Genomic DNA, 16,218 nt, shown 5'->3' with positions numbered 1-16,218 from the left:
TTCAGCAGCAAGTATGGACCACTTAATGCATATTCTTGTTTAATGACCCCTGTGCAGCTCCATCATCTGTAGTTACACAACCACCAGTGTTACAGCCAAGTTAGGAACAACTATTGAACTAGTTTTAACAGTGAAGGAACACATATGGTATCCTCCAGCACCGCTACAGTTCTCACCAGAATTCGAAACCTGAAGAGGTGTTGTTTGGTTCTGTCTCCCTTTTAAACTTTCGAGGGAGTTCTGTATAATCAACAAAATGAGCTGGAGATCATGCATTTGAGCCAACTTTCAAACACAGAGACCTTAAAATAAATCACATACATCCTCAACTTGCCAATGCTATGGGCATCAGCATGTAGTCATCTCCTCAAAGAAAAGAGGCGCAAAAATAAGTTAGAAATATGAGGGACATCGTTAGTTGTCATTGTTAGTGACTCATACAGCAAAATCAGGTCACGCTGCCCAAGAGAGGAACGCTCAAGACAGGTTTTCGTAACGAATATATTCTTGTCAATAATTAACCACACCAAAAGCTACACAGTCAACATTTCCTATACAGTCAATTTTATTTGTCTGTTCTCATCTCTCAGGAATCAACTTGTTTCTGTAAATAAACTTAGAAGACTAGAATAGTTAATCCAGAAAGTAGAATTTCTTCTGAAAACACAGGTGCTAACTTTACAAGCAATTTAAGACTTAAAGGCTAAAGTTTGACAGAATAATTGACCATGTTATGTTCTGTGTGTGCAGGGATATGTCTATAAGTTTTAACAAAGTTTCCATCTTTCACAACCTGAATTCTAGCCTACAATACCCCACAAATGCTTTCCATCTTGGATATTGCCGTGCTGTAGAAAAAAATAGATTTCTATTTTTGGAGACAGGGTTGTTTGTGCATGGAACATTAACAAGTACAAAAATTCAGCAGATAATTTTATAATATTTTCTCTTAACTACAACAGAAAGTGCAACACTAAAAAGGCATCTCCTGCCTACTTAAAATTTCTTATATCTTTACAAAGCTAACTCTGAATGTACACATTACATCCTATAACACACAAATAAGTTTGAGAGTGTCACGGCAGAAGTATGGAAAACAAGCTCACAGCTTTTGTAAGCAAAAAGACACATAGCAAACACCAGTGAAAAGTGATTAGGTCTGGAAACAAATTCAAGATGACTGAATCTTCACTACTGGTTGAAAACAAAATCCCATGACATCTGTTGATTCTGTAACTTTATTTGCATTTAAACATTGGCTGCTAAGCTTCTTATCTGAAGAACCACCACGAACAATCAGGAGTTGCTAGCTCTGTTAGAATTAGTCTATTGGATCAAATGGAGCCTTTTTAAATTGCTGACTGAGCCAGATTGACTTTTGTAGGAAGAGGTCCTGCTTCTTCATGTTCCTCAGTGTTGCATCTGACCACAACAAGTGCAGAGGCTGGGTATCTGTTCAGTTTTTGTTCGTTCATGTATTCCAAATCTCCATAGATGCTCAGCTTCTGAAATATTTAAACAATTTACTTGAAGACAAAGACTCTCCATACTGTGAATAAAATGCATTTCATTATCCAACTATATTCATGGTTCCAACGGCTGCAGCCTTCACCAAGAGTTAGCCCAGACTATCTGTAACATCTGAAATTTATGGCTGGGATTAGATTTGAGTCCAAAATAAATGTATTAAATCTGCCAGAACAACAGTAGATACAGTTCCTGTGTACCAGCTCCTTTAGTTTGCAAATACTGTAAGTCTTATTTCAGAAGTGCGGGGAACTCTCTAGGCACAAAGGATGCTGGTTCAGCCAGTTCCCCTCTGATCAGACTCTTGGTGCTCACCAATAACATGCTGATTGATCCTCCTGGATTAAACCCATATGGGGTTCCACCTACACCATCCGCCCCTCAGTACAGCTTTATTCCCAGAGAAATTAGAAGCAGCCTCCATTTGTTCAGAGTAGTCTGAAGTTTGTCGAGAGAGCTACAAACCAAATGACATCATACCTGGGCTGCCTGAGTAAGGATCAGCCACAGGAACTGGCAAGAATTGTTCAGCTATAAAACTGTCATTTAAATAACAAACCTTGTTTGCTAACCACATCAGCAAAATAGGAAACCCTCTCTTTCTAGGTGCATGTCCCCCCAAATGTTTCTTAGTCTCTAGACAGCTGTAACCTAAAAGCAATATAATTAATAAATTCAAAATATTGGAAGTTATAAAATAGAATTACCTCAGATGGAACATATTGCTCTACAGCTGTAGCTACAGTTGCACAACAAATCCAGAGCAGCACAAACACTGACAGGATGAGTGTAGTGGTTAAAATCCAACCGGAGTTTCTGAAACGAAAAGAACATAACTAGATTTCACACACTGAAAAGAAGACAATGGACTCTCTAAAAAGTTCAGTTTGACTGCATTTCCTGCTGATGCATGTAGCTGTTGCAGCTACAAGGCCCATTGCAGACTCTTGGGTATCCGAGTGCCTATTTATTACCTGACTTGAAAGACACAAGACTTGCTAAGCATCTTCCCATTTACAATTTTAAAACCAGATTTTCCTGTTAACACATTTGGGGTGCAATTCACTGATCCTTCATGTGTAAAATTTTAAAGAGAAAGAAATCAGAGTAAGGGAAAGAAGAACCAACATCCTGATCTTCAGCGAAGTTTTAAAGATACACTGGATATTTTCAGCCTGGAAATAAGACAAAAAAGTGTCTATTTCATGCCAGATAATTCCAAACCACTGCTTTGCCCTGAAATATATCCAGAGCTAAAGAAAAGGCAACACACAGTATTGATTAAACAGTTTGTAGAACACACTCAAAAAAACAGTGTAGGAAATTATGGATATGTTCAGTTGAAATGAAAAGGAGAATCAAAGTTGGCAGAAAAGCCTGCAAATAACATGGGCCCAGCACGGAAAAATAGCAATAACAGTCAGATACACAATTTTAACTGCTATGCACCCTGAACCTAGCAGACCTGGCGCACTTTGAGATCTTGTAACAGTGCCCCTGTACACACAGAGGAAAGGCCATTATCTCCCTTACTAGGTACGGACATTCTAGAATATACATACATAGAAAGACACTTGAAAAAGCTGTCATTTTCTCGCTCTTCAAAAAGTCCTCGGTATGTCTGTGAACTTCCTGGACGTAGGTCTGCTGGAATATGAGAGCAGAAAGAGCGGTCAGGAGACCAACGAGAGAGAAGACCCAAACACCACAGTTTGTCTATACAGAGCATAAAAGGAAGCTTTTAGAGTGGCCCTTGCATGTTTCTATTTCCAGCAGAGCTTGCTTTCTACCACAGATTTTGCTAAGTGTACACAGCGCAGTCTACAGTGCAAACAATTATATTTCAGCTTTCTAAAAATTCGCTCCCATGTGCCACCTGCAACTTTTTTTTTCTTTCCGTGACAGGGAATATTTGTGTTTGCTCTTCCAAAGCACAAAGAACAACTTACAAGCTGTTTTACTCAGCGACAAGGATCCTCTTGTGTCTCCAGTTTCCTGATCAAGCTGTGGAACATACTGTACTTCTGGCTTTGACTAAAACAAAATAAGGAGTTAGGAGATCCTGCTATCTGGCTTCCACTGATTGTAATCGTTTACATTTTCAGAACTAATACAAAGTTAACCCTAAGACATGCACTATTCACATAAGTTTAATTTTCGCCCCCCTGCACTGGCCATAAGGGCAGTTAAATACTATAAAAAACTAAACACCTCTGATAGTGCCCCATAGTCTTTTCTGTGACTGGAAGGAGCAGAGTTGAACATTTAGCAGCCATGACATCTTAATCTCAACAAAAAAGTCAAGCACCTGGAATATGACAATTTTGCCATCATCTGCTTGAAGGTAGAAAGTCCATGAGGAGGTTATGAAGCTCTGAGCTGAATCCATCATGTCACTCCAGAATGATCTCACCAGTGTCAGAGGAAAGAGGAGATGAATTCTTGGCATCAGGGACATTAACTGCAAACATAACATTAACTGGTTTTCCGTTTGTTTTTACACTAAAAGGACAGAAGTTGTGTTCTCACTAACCCCTCACCCCATATCTAGATTTCAGTCCTTAGGAAGATTTATTTTCCATTTGAAGAAATTTAAAGAAGACACCCCCTGAACAGAAAACAAGTAGGTGGTATTTGAGAAACATGTCAACTACTTACTTGCTCTTGTCTTAACTCAGCAAATGGCAATTGGTTCTGGCATCCAAGATGGCAAGCATATTGTTCATCAGATTGGGAGTATGCTTCAGTACAGGCTGCAGGGAAGAAGTTCCCCAAATGAGAAGATAAATTCTGCATTTTAGTTAAGAAAACATTTTCAGTATAAGTTGGATCAGAAACAAAGCAGCAGTTGAAAGACTGACAATCCCATTTGTAGGGAAAGAGATGGCAATCGCTCCAAGGGTACCATTTGATCTGAGGTCTAATGAAGTTTAAGGACTCCAAGCACAGACAGATGAGGTAGCTGAAATCTGAGTGCAACCGATCAGAAATGTTACTCTGGACAAAATCAAGGATGCAAGTTTTTACTGATCCTCCCACTACCGCTATAGTTTTTCCTCTACACATCACACAAACATGACTTTTTTTTTTTAATCTCTGAGAACAGAGCTGGAATCCTAAAAAGAAGAGAGGGACCATCAGTCCATTAAATCCCTTAGTGGTAACAGCAGAAGTCACAGAAAAACCAAAGGAGCATTTTCCTGGTAGTGTAAGGAATACAGAAACTGCATTGAAAGTATTATGGAATATTTTTTAATGAAAAATGAAGCCACCTCTTTGTTTTACGGAACATTTCTATTAATTTTTCACTAGAGACCATAAAGACAAATAAATTATTCTCTTTGAGTAATTTAGATTATTCTGCCCATAGAGATATTGGGCAGACAATATACAGGCATAGCGCTTCTCCAAAACAGTAAAGTGTTTGTGACAACGGTGCAGCACTACCTGAACTAAAGACTCAAACCATGTAGCAACACAGAGGACAGTAGCTTTCCCAATTATCCCCAAGAACAAATGAACAATCATATAGGCTAAGAAGAATAGAGCATCAACACTGAAACACCTGAGTATGCAGCTCACAGCACCTGAACAGCAATTCCATGGTAAAACTGCCACCAAACTACTGTTTGTAGAAATAAAGAAGCATCAGAAGACAGAATGCAGCAGATCAGCCAAGATGTATCTTGCCAAGCACAGAACACTTAGTCAGGGCACCAAGCAGTGTAACAGATTATGGAACAGAAGCCAGCAAAAGACAACAGCCTCGGGAAGGAGAGTTAAACCAGAAAGTAAGCAACTGTTCAGTTACCTCTACATGTGGTCTATTGCCACATTACCCTTTTTTATGGCACTCTTTCCTGTGTGGTTTGACAACTCGATTGACGTGCTGTATCACAGCTACATACAGTGTATGATAGACTAGAGCATTAGCTCATTTCTAGAGTATTTCATGCAGCTTTGTATCATGTTGGCACCTTTGCATGTCAGGCTTTCTACTTCCCTACCTTCCATCAGCTCACTTAGCTAGCCACTGGGCCTCTTGTTTTTATGACCTACTGAAAGGATAAAAGCCTCCTTTGAGTGCTTACTTGGTGCTTAATTATAGACTAAGAGCTTCCGCCTTTCCTGCTTTGGATGGTTATGTCCAACTTACTCTCTGAATAATTTCCAATTAACATAACATCCAATATTCTCAGATGAAAGTTCTACACAATTCCAAAAATAGTATTAATTGGCCTATAGTACACATATCTCAGATCCAGTATGAAATGTTTGCCCTAACACAGATAACCTGAGAGAATTAGTCACAAGTATTTACTGGCCTAACTCAAACAAAACATGTACCTCATCCCCAAGAGTTTAGCTGTAGGTAAACCTCAGGATGTGGCCCAGACCACAAGTTACAAGGCAGAGAGCAGATTAAGATCTGTGCTCTTATTCCAGCTAAACATTTCACTTCTATACACAAGTTTGTTAGGAATTGTAAATGTGACCAATTGTCACATGGAATTATTAAAGGAAAAGTGTTAATTTGACTGGATTTTTCCCCATCTATTTTGTGTTTTCCATGACAAACTGTTTGTAGTAAAATAAAGTGTTTCTAATCTATTTACAATGACAGATGATACTTAAATTCAGGATAATAGTAACACTAAGTATCAGGTAAGGAGAAACTCACAGAGAACAGATAGCCTTTCCCTAAGATTTTTTTTTTGTGTATCCTGAACATAAACTTCAAGAATTTGTTAAAAAAAAACCTCCAGAAAGCAACTGAAGTAATCCCACCAATTTAAGCACACCCTTTTACACGTTCCTGCTCTTCCCTCCATTACGTGTCTACAGGGTTGTTGAAACGTACTGATGTCTTACCAGAGTCGCATTCCTGTTTGGTTCGATTCAAATCGATGCCGTCGTCCACAAACTGACAAATGGAAAACAGTCTGCAGCCTCGCTGGCACGCGTACAGTTCCTCTTCCTGGGAAGGCACAAAAAAAAGACTTACATTTCTCCATTCAAGAATAAATAGTCAGAAAATAAACAACTGTTTTTTTGCAACTGCTATAAAAAGCCATCCACCAGAGAAACATCCTCCATCCCTCCAGTAGACCTACAAGCCAGCTAAACCTGACACTATGGATGATCTGGAATAAAACCAAACTATAGCTCTTTAACACTGACATAACTACTGATTTATTTCAAACAGAGCTTTCTATTCTGTGGTGTGGCAGGCCTGGAACAGCAAATTCTGTTTTGTAATTCCAGTCCTACAACTCACAAGCAAAGTTGCACTGCATTTTTTTTAAAGTATTGGTTTTTAAAGGACATACAGGTGTAAGAGATTTACTGACATTTAATCCTACAAACTGTAAATAGTCTTCCATCTCTGAACTTAAACTGTAGAACCCAACAGGAGAAGGCAAAAAAAGATCGATTTTGTCAGTGTATTACAATGTATCTACCTAACTCTAATCAGCACTACCACAGAATTGTCCAAATAAGCTATTATCTTCTGGTGTACTATCCGAGTAACCTGGTCAACTGTCTGCTTGACAAACTTGTTCCACAAACCTACATTCTTATTTATTATATTGGACTAAAGGGGAAAACCACCTCCTCACCACAACTATTCAAATTATGCAAATACAGAAAATCTCCTATTTCTTCTGTCCACAGTCCCAAAGGGGTGGATGTGTACTTTTCACACACTGTGCTCGCCATGTTGCAGAACTAAAGCCCCTATTACGTGAGTGCTCCTGCTTCTCATCGCACCCTCTCATGAATCGATCCATTGGAACTACCAGTGACGTACCCACTCCAGTGACGGCAGCCAGTTGCTGTACCGGTGGAAAATGGGCTCGGAATTAATTAAAAGAAAAAAAATAAAACAAACATACCACACCTTACTGTATAACCTACTGCAAATTAACTGGCCGTTGTTTGTCTCTGACATCATACATTCACATGCTTTAAAGGCACAAAAGTAGAGAAGTGTGAGTGTAAATTAAAACTCAGCTCTGAGAACACTGACAAGGTGGCCAAGATAGTTATGCTGTTGCAGAAAACACATGTTGTAATTTGATATCCAGATAGAATTAGCTTTAGCAGACAGATTTCTATGACAGTCTTCCACAAAAATCTTACTGAAGCTTGTCTTACTTTCCAATTACAACTAAAGCAGTTCCCTTCAATTCCACCAGTAATTTTGTGATAAACAGGACAAATACCAAATTAATAAAAGAGAAGATGGCTGTTTTATTTGACAGCTGCAAAACCACAAACTAATAATTCAAAAATACAGTAAAGATCACAGAAATATCAGCTTTCCCTGAACTTGAAAGAAGCTTGTAACAGAAACAAGGGTACTGTGCCACAACAGTATGGAAATATATTAGGATAATGTTTAGTCTTAATTTCTCAGTTTTAGCTCTTGTCAGTCCCATCACATGTAGGTACCAAAACACGCCATGACTACAGATATGTTTACTTGCATTCCACGTAACTCCCTGATACTTCTCTGTGTGGGGATACCAGTGTCAGCTCGAGTCACAAAATCTGATTTAAGTACCACATGAAAGCAAAGCCCTATCACCCGACACTGTCACTGCTTCCATTTGCCTGCTGCCCTCGTCTGAAATCTCAAAAAGGGGATAAGAGCTCCCATCATTTACAGTTCAATCTGCTCCAGAGCTACAGCTGATAATGCAGCATATTGCCAAGGAAGGATGAGGAAAGACGAGATTTTTGATAATAATTTTCCAAATTCAAACCAGAAAAGGTTTACAAAGATTTGAACCAACAGCAAACTCCGGACAATGAAATTAAATTCCCAACAGACACTATTTCAGTATTCTATCATGAGATGAAAAAAAAATTCCATACACGTGTATTCCAAACACAGTTTGCACATTCTGACTAGCTATTTGTTAATCACCATTTACACTTCATCCTTTAACACCCAAGTGTCACACTGGTGTCCTGGCTCAGGATCTCTGGCCTGTCATGAACACAGCAGAGCTTTAGTGCCCAAAACTTCTGGAACAGCCTAAGTCAAATTACAGTTGCCTCTTTAGGAACAGGAGTAAAAAAAAAGCAGAAAAAAAACCCCACCAAAATCCACAAAAGCACCCAGGACTAAGAAAGCTATACTTTGTAGGCAGCATTTCTTTGGCTAGCTACAGCCTAACCACCTATTTTCAAAACGAAAAATCTATCTTTAGAGAAGCCACTGCATTCCCTGCGTTCATCAGACGACAATCTAAGCCAGAAGAGCTAACACCACAGCAGCCCTGCCACAGGCTGTGCCTGAGCATGAGCTCCCTTTGTGTTCATACTTGCTTTCGCACATCCAGTGCTGCTTGAGAGAACATGCACAGGGACATGTCTCAAAAAACAGAAAATCCCAGGTATGTCTGATACCTGTATTTCTAATTACTAGACTGTATTTTAGGCAATTATAGAATTTGGTTTAGGAGAACATTAAGGTAGCAACCTTTAAAAATTAACCAACCTCGTAACCATAGAATCTTTGTATAAGCAGACCTTGCAACCATAGAATCTTTGTACTTAGTAACCATACCCTATTCTTAAAATTGACATAGATTTATGACATATTCTTTTAAAACTGGTAACTGAGAAATAACTGATAAACATGCGAATGTTACTTAGCATCGCTTAAACAGATAGCTTGTGTTAGAACAGGTGTGGAATGTGCTAATGGTTGTCAAGAATTGTAATGAATATGTAATTTTTCTGTCAATATAAGCCATGTATGACCAACCGGTCAGCGGCAGACCTATAGAGGGACACTCCCGGTCCGAGCCCGGAGCTGAATAAAGAAATGCTACTTTTAAAACCCTAAAACGTGGGTTTAAGAGCTCGTTACTCTGCCGATTTTACACTATCATGCCCTGTCAGTGCGGCGCACAAGGAGGAAGAAAACAGGAGATGGGGCTGCGGGGGCACAGGAGCGGCTGGAGACCGGGGAAGGGGAGCCCGAGGCCGTACTGCCCGCCAGCCCCCAGCAGAGCCCCAGGGGAGGGAGGAGAGAGCGGGGCCGAGCCCGGGCAGGGCCCAGCCGCCGCCGGGGGCCCGCCCGTACCTTGGGGTAGGTGTGCAGGGAGTAGGTCAGCTGGCAGGCGCGGTGACACGACGCCGTGTTGCCCAGCACGGAGTCAAAAGCCTCAGACGAGGCGGCGGGTAACGGCGCGGCCGCCCGAACACCGCTGCTGCCCGCCAGGAGCACCAGGGCCAGAGGGAGGCAGAGCAGACCGCCCCGCCGCGCCGCCATCTTGCTCCTCCCGCAGGACCCCACTGCCGGGAGCGGGTGCTGAGGGACTCTCGCGAGATTAACCGCCTACGCCCCGCGCGGTGCCTGCTGGGAGACGTAGTCCGCTCCGCGGGGCGGCCCCAGCCATCCCATAGGGCATCACCAGCGTTGGGAACTACACGGGCGCGAAGGGAGGGGGCTGCGGCTTCCGGGAGGTCGGGCGAGCGGCCCCGCTCCGGGGCGGGAGGATGGAGCGGTTCCTGGTGCGCAAGGCCCGCGGTCCGGAGAGCCCCCGCCGGGCCGGGCCGGCGCCCCGCGCCTACCGGCAGGTCACCCTTGAGTCCCTCAAGGCAGGTCACTGGGCGGGGGGCGGTGGGGCACGGCTCGCCCCAGCCTGAGCGGAGGTGCTGCTGCGGGGCCTTCTCCGGTGCGGGGTGCAGGGGTGGCGGGAGCAGCCCGGGAGAAGCCAGGCTGGGCCTAAGGCACCTAGGACTGAAGAAAGGGAGGTTTAGGTTGGACATTAGGAAAAGGTTCTTTACCCAGAGGGTGGTGGAGCACTGGAACAGGCTCCCCAGGGAGGTGTCATGGCCCCAAGCCTGACAGTGTTCAAGAAGAGACTGGACAATGCACTTAGACACGTGGTGTGAACTGTGGGGTTGTCCTGTGCAGGGACAGCAGTTGGACTCGATGATCCCTGTGGGTCCCTTCCAGCTCAGGACATTCTATAAAGGGGGTCAGGCCTTCACCAGCCTCTGCACGGACCTGGGGCTTCTCAGCGGGAGGAACTTTTGGTAAATTAAACCCAAACTGATGTCCTTCTGTGGCCAGGGAAGACATTAATCCCAGCGTGCCATCCCAGCAGCAGTAGGGATTCACCTGTGGTTCTGGTTCTTCACCAAAATCTTCACAGCGCTCAGATGGCATCTTCACCAAGAGCAGGGTGGGTGCACTAGGAAATGGAGTTAGAAAGGTGTAGAGGGCCCTGCAGCACTGAAAGGCGGTTCCTCAACCAAGATGGATCAGGTTGGGCACACAGTTTGGGTTCGGCAGCTGGTTCGCTTCTCTCCCCAGCAAGGAGAGCCCTTCTGTTGGTTGCACAGTGGTCCTATGTGAGACCTGCATAACAGCTCAGCCCCTCTTTGCCACCTCTTTGTAGAAACAGAGTGAGAAAGCATTTGTTGCACCAAATAGCTTATTAACATAAGGCAGAAAGCAAAAGAATGGTGCAGAAAGCACCCCAGTTGTCTGACCGTTGCTGAATCTTCACAAGATGCTTCACATCTGAAACATGAGACTTATGCTCTTTGCAGCCCATTCTGTCAACATCTGTGTCAAAAACAGTTTGGATGAAAAACATTGTGCAAACATCCAGTGCACCTGAGTTTGTGCTTGTGCTTCCTAATTCTTTCTCTGCTGTCATTATATTAAATTTAAAGCAAATCTGAGCAGGATTTGGATTCTGTCAAGCTGCTGAAGATGATTAGCTTCCCCCCTCCTATCCCTTTTTTCTATTAAAAGACAGTTATACAATGGACTCCTTAAGTTCAAAACACTTCTAGCAGACATTTGCTTTTGCATGCCCTAAGTTTGGCAGATGAAGGTTAAGCATCTCACTTTGCCTTCTGGTTTCTCCTGTCTTAATTTGCAGCAGGGCGCTAATCCCAAACAAATACCCATCATTCTGAGCTGTTACGTATTCTGTACTCTAGTTCATGTCTCAATCAATAATTCGTGTGTTGATAACAGTCCTGTTAACTGAGATGAAGCCAGTATCCTCATTTATGATAAGAATATTCTGCTTTCCTAATGGCTTTTCTGTTTTCCAGAGAGTTGTGGTTGTGGAAGACATAAAACGGTGGAAGTCTATGCTTGAGCTTCCTGGGCAACCAAAAGAGAACTTGATTGAAGCTTTGGAAGAGCTAAAGAAGAAAATACCTTCCAAGGAAGTGTTACTTTCAACAAAAATAGGTACATCGTGTCTGATCTAGACTGTGAATGTTATGCTGTCTTGTGTCTGCTTGGCTTGTCACTACAAAAGTGAGTAGCTTGCAAGCTTTTAAAAACATGAGCGTAGCTGCCAATAAAAAATTGTTGATATCCAGCCTGCAGTTTTCAGAGCTTGTACTGAAAAAGTCAGCTGTCCTCTAATTCCTCGCAGGTTGCCTGCTTATTACCAAACACTCTGTCTAGTCTATGATTCTATGGTCAAATTTTTGAAGAGCTCTTCTTGGGCACCTCTGTGCCTTATTCCTCCTCGTGCTGTCTTCCACGGGCACGGCAAAGCACTCTCTTACTATCTGAGACCTGGTGCAGCTATTTGACTTGGCTGAATCCTCTGAACATGCAAAAAATTCTCCTCAGATTGGCCCAGAGCTACTTAGTGCATCCTCAAACTGAGAAATCCCCAGCAGGAGGGCAGCTCCGTGCAAATGACACAGCCCTCACTCTTTTCCTTAGGACTTGGGTGAGGGATAATGCAAGACCACACATCCCTGCCTTTTCTGGTTGTGCCGGCCTTTGTTTGCAACTGGAGCAGCTGGTTCTCTATTCAAAGAGCCCTTCTTGCCTTAAAAAAGACTACATGGTCTGCCTCTTTCCCCTTACTTCCAAATTGTAATTTCATTTGCCATGTTCAACTAATTTGGGCTTTTCCCCAACATTTTTTCTTCCCACTGCCTGCCTGAACACAGCTGGGCTGGAAGAGCCACCAAAGCCTAACAGTGACATCTCCTGGTGGTCAGAGAGAAATACCCCCTGAAAGAAGGTCCCTTTTGTCTCCTCTCAGAGGAAACCCTCTTTGCAGGCCCTGTCGGTTGGAAAAATTCTGCTTGAAGTCACTGTGATGTTTGCATGTGACAGTGCTACAGCCATCACCACCATCTGCTGCTTTAAAATGGTTTCCAGTTTAAAAACAGAGTTCTTTGTAGGCCGATCTTACAAACTTTCGCCAGATCTATTATCTGTGTAGAAAATTAACATAACCCTGTATTACATAAATGTCTCTCGACACCTCGGTGACTTGCAAAAGTTAATTTTCATATATATAGGTCAATTCCTTGCTACTTATTCAGGCAAAAATCACTGCTGAAGTCAAGGAGTGAGAACTCCAGGCTTCATTCCTATTTATTTTATATTTATGTTTGTATCAATGCCCTGGTTGTCTTGCTGACACTGCTTGAATTAAAAATGTGTATGGCTGCTTTAGCACCCATGTGACTTGATTCATGTCCATTATATGCTGTCTGCCTACCAAAGCTGAAGAAGCTGTTGCACTTTTCCAGGTCACACAGTGAATAAGATGCGCAAACACTCGGATCACGATGTGGCCAGCCTCGCCAAAGATATTTACATGGAGTGGCGAACTTTCATCAGAGACCATTCAAACAAGCCCTCAATAGAGGTCAGGAGCGATCCCAAGACTGAGGCTTTCAGAAAGAACGCACGGAAGCTGCTTTGGGAAGCCCTGGATCTAGAGGTAGCATTCAGATCCATTTGTCTTTGCCTCAAAGAGTTACTTCTTGTAGGAACAGGTTAAACAACCTTTTTTCAGGCACAGCTACTGTAAAATTGGTCTTGCAGCTGATTGCTTCCTATTTTCAGTGATTCTCTGCAAGCCCCTATTTAAAAGTAGCTTTGTTTTTAAGGTAGATTTTTTTGTGGAGGGTTGTTAACCATGAAAACATGCTAATTGTGAGGTGTATTTGCTCTCATCTACATAACTAGCCAACAGAATAGTTGTGGATCTACTGCAGTTGGACTGCACAAGAGAAGGAGGAAGTTAATAGAACAGAAAGTCTTTCCTTCTACTTAACATCTGTGAAAGCAACACTGGGACCTTTTGCGTGTTTCATATTTAAGTAATTAAACATTTGTAAATTTAAATCTATTGCAAAAACAGAGAGGCAGGGTTGACAGTATATAAAGTGGTGATAAATACCAGATCCCTCAGGTATCTTTAAGTAAATGAACAAGGCTTTGCTGCAAGGCTTAATGACTAGTTTGCTTGGTCTATGAAATGCCATAATAATTATCCTTTTTAATTTATTCATTAATTATCCTTTAAATGGCAAGTCAAGTGATAAGCACTCAAGAGTTTCAAAGCTATGTGTTTGCTAGCTGTGAGAACAACCTCACCAATTTCCAGTCCATCTGGACCAAGGCAGCACAAAAGAATGGTTTGCTGTGGGAATGCCTCAGAAAAATGAGGTGGGAGCTCACCTTTGCCAGGCCGGTGTCTCAGGCTTAGTTCTTGGAAAGCACATTAGTGTGTGGTGATAAGCCTGATAGTAAAGTCTGAGCCTACAGGACATAAAGGCTGTGGTACCATCCTAAAACAAGTAATATTGGGTAAAGCAGAATTACCTTTTAAGAGGACTGACCTGGAAGCACAGCAAGGAAAAAATAACTCTTCTGGCCTGCAGCTACCATCGTCTGCATCAACAGAGCTTGCAGCAGCAGATGAGCAACATAGGCAAGGAGCTACAGAGGTCCTGCAAATGGAGCGTGAGGACACCTGGGAGGCTGACAAAAAGGAGAAGGGAAGGTGGGGCTGAACAGATCCAAGGGGCAATTTAGGGGTAGGTAGCAAAACCAGAGTGGGCAAAGAGCTTGGAGGAATACTACTTGGCACACTGGAGTCTCCTGTATGCAAAGCATGGGAGATTCCCCAGCACAAAAGGCAGAAGTGAAATTAAAACCCTTTCTTGATGGGTGGGGGATTTTTTTTTATAAGCTGTGCTAAATTACAGGTTTTGGCACATGTTGAAGCAATAACTACATAATTAACATTTAGCAAATCCCTTTCTGCATTCTTAATTACACCACCTTCTACACACAGAGAGCCCACATTTCCCTTTATAGCACCAGGCAGAGTTGCCAAGTGTTTGGCATGTCTTAGAGTTGCTTTTGGAATCAAGTTTAAAATGGTATCCAAGGTACCTTATATCAGCAAGATCAAAAGTGAGCTTTCTGGAGACACTACAACATACCTTATAATTGCAGTTGAGCTTGATACCCAAAGCTGGTTGCAGATTAGTTTCCTGTTGTGATGGCAAAGTACTGCCACCCAGCTGGAGATGTGGATATGTTCCCTGCTACTGACCACGTTGCCTGGTTCCTTAATTGCTGGGGTGGAATTAAATTGCTCTTCCTGTTACACTTGTGATGGGAAGTAGATTTCCTTGAATCTAAGGTGATTAATGAAGAAACACTGAAAAGCACCACACTCCAATTTCAATCAGTTGGTCTCCTTATTAAATGTAAAGATCTAATTTTATACTTTGCTGTTTTCAGATTGATCACCCACTGGCTGAAAATATTGAGCGAGAAGCTTTTCATCTCTCTTCCCGTCTCATTAGCGCACAGTATCGCAGAATGGTGCGAGCTCTTGTCTTCTCATTAAAGCACAAACCTGAAATCCGAGCAGAAGTCAAGACTGGCGTGCTCACTGTCCCTGCATTTGTACAGAGCCATAAAAAGTGAGGCACTGTGCTTGATCCTGAGTGAGAACTTTGTGTGCCCATGTCTCTGTGGAACTGGGAGCCCTTTCTGTCAGGAGGGGAGTGCAGGAGTGCTGACTGCATGTCTCTCGTGGCACTGTTCTGGGCTGCCTAAGACAAGAACTACTGATGATGAAAGTGGTGCTGTAGATCTGACTTGGTGGAAATCTGTGTGGGCTGGTTGCAAGAAAAATTTCTTCTACTCTGCTGTATATTTTCCCACTACAAAATGATCTCTGACTTAGCTGTTTCTGTCTTCTGCCTGTTTGTCACGCCTCGATTTAGCTCCATCCCTGATGTGGATCTTCAGGTGTAATCAGCTGAGTGACATAAAGGAGCAGCTCTGTGCTGTGCTGGTAGGAAATACTGGGAATTCAGGGTATTTGGTCCATAGTGGGAGATTCCTAGTTATCCACTGCAAAATCTAGTTAACCGTAAATCAGCCACATCTGCCGCAGCTGGGCCCAGCCTGCGGCCAGAGCTAGCTGTTCTGCCAAGCCAGGTGATTTGCCTTTTCTGCATTCCAGAGCTGGATGCAAAATGGGTTTCCGTATCTTGCTATCCACCATTCTACAGGCTCAGTCAGCCTGCAATTTGGGGCATTTTCTAAAGCTCTGGGGTGAAAAACAGAATGCCCTGGAGTATAGGTGCTATCTAATGCTTCTGCTGTTTAACGAGCAGCTCACTCAGACTTCTGTACCTCACTTATGATACAATGTGGTGCTTGTTCTTACTGTAATGTGGAAAAAAACCTTGAAATGAATTTTCTAAATAAAATCAGGTTATAACCAAAATACTCCTTTTAAAGGCTTTTTTTTCCCCCCTCCAAAAAGAACATGGTTCAGAATGAGTGTGGGAATAAATTTAAGCAACAAACTATTATTTTAATTCCTTCTAGTTATTAAAATCTGGAAATCTTGCCTT

General features: G+C 42.6%; 2 protein-coding genes across 4 annotated transcripts; one reads left to right on the top strand and one right to left on the bottom strand.

The window, feature by feature from the left end:
* Positions 1 to 482: 482 nt before the first annotated feature.
* TMEM59 (transmembrane protein 59) lies at positions 483 to 9,836 on the bottom strand. 2 transcript variants are annotated; one of them, XM_082052761.1, is made up of 8 exons: positions 9,629 to 9,836; positions 6,400 to 6,505; positions 4,186 to 4,280; positions 3,836 to 3,988; positions 3,477 to 3,561; positions 3,090 to 3,174; positions 2,235 to 2,343; positions 483 to 1,505 (listed from the first exon to the last, which is right to left on the bottom strand). In XM_082052761.1, exons 1-8 carry the CDS (start codon positions 9,815 to 9,817, stop codon positions 1,350 to 1,352), a joined length of 978 nt encoding a protein of 325 aa, XP_081908887.1. In that variant the 5' UTR covers positions 9,818 to 9,836; the 3' UTR covers positions 483 to 1,349. The 2 variants fall into 2 exon arrangements, with proteins under 2 accessions (XP_081908887.1, XP_081908888.1); XM_082052762.1 differs by having other exon boundaries at positions 3,090 to 3,171.
* A 176-nt stretch (positions 9,837 to 10,012) lies between these two features.
* Positions 10,013 to 16,218, top strand: TCEANC2 (transcription elongation factor A N-terminal and central domain containing 2). Of its 2 annotated transcripts, none has more exons than XM_082052763.1 (4): positions 10,013 to 10,146; positions 11,623 to 11,764; positions 13,078 to 13,271; positions 15,089 to 16,218. In XM_082052763.1, exons 1-4 carry the CDS (start codon positions 10,045 to 10,047, stop codon positions 15,275 to 15,277), a joined length of 627 nt encoding a protein of 208 aa, XP_081908889.1. In that variant the 5' UTR covers positions 10,013 to 10,044; the 3' UTR covers positions 15,278 to 16,218. The 2 variants fall into 2 exon arrangements, with proteins under 2 accessions (XP_081908889.1, XP_081908890.1); XM_082052764.1 differs by having other exon boundaries at positions 10,013 to 10,150; positions 11,627 to 11,764.

This window comes from Streptopelia decaocto, assembly GCF_964273445.1.
Source record: "Streptopelia decaocto genome assembly, chromosome: 5".
Classification (NCBI taxonomy): Eukaryota; Metazoa; Chordata; class Aves; order Columbiformes; family Columbidae; genus Streptopelia; species Streptopelia decaocto.
This window is presented reverse-complemented; position numbering and strand designations above follow the sequence as displayed.

Excerpts from the sequence above, each read along its gene's own strand:
- TMEM59 (XM_082052761.1), bottom strand. The coding sequence starts at position 9,817 with ATGGCGGCGCGGCGGGGCGGTCTGCTCTGCCTCCCTCTGGCCCTGGTG. Across the intron at positions 4,281-6,399 it reads CAAACAGGAATGCGACTCTG|CCTGTACTGAAGCATACTCC; the intron begins GTAAGACATCAG and ends TCTTCCCTGCAG. Across the intron at positions 3,175-3,476 it reads GTCGCTGAGTAAAACAGCTT|CAGACCTACGTCCAGGAAGT; the intron begins GTAAGTTGTTCT and ends CTCATATTCCAG.
- TCEANC2 (XM_082052763.1), top strand. The coding sequence starts at position 10,045 with ATGGAGCGGTTCCTGGTGCGCAAGGCCCGCGGTCCGGAGAGCCCCCGC. Across the intron at positions 10,147-11,622 it reads TCACCCTTGAGTCCCTCAAG|AGAGTTGTGGTTGTGGAAGA; the intron begins GCAGGTCACTGG and ends TCTGTTTTCCAG. Across the intron at positions 11,765-13,077 it reads GTTACTTTCAACAAAAATAG|GTCACACAGTGAATAAGATG; the intron begins GTACATCGTGTC and ends GCACTTTTCCAG.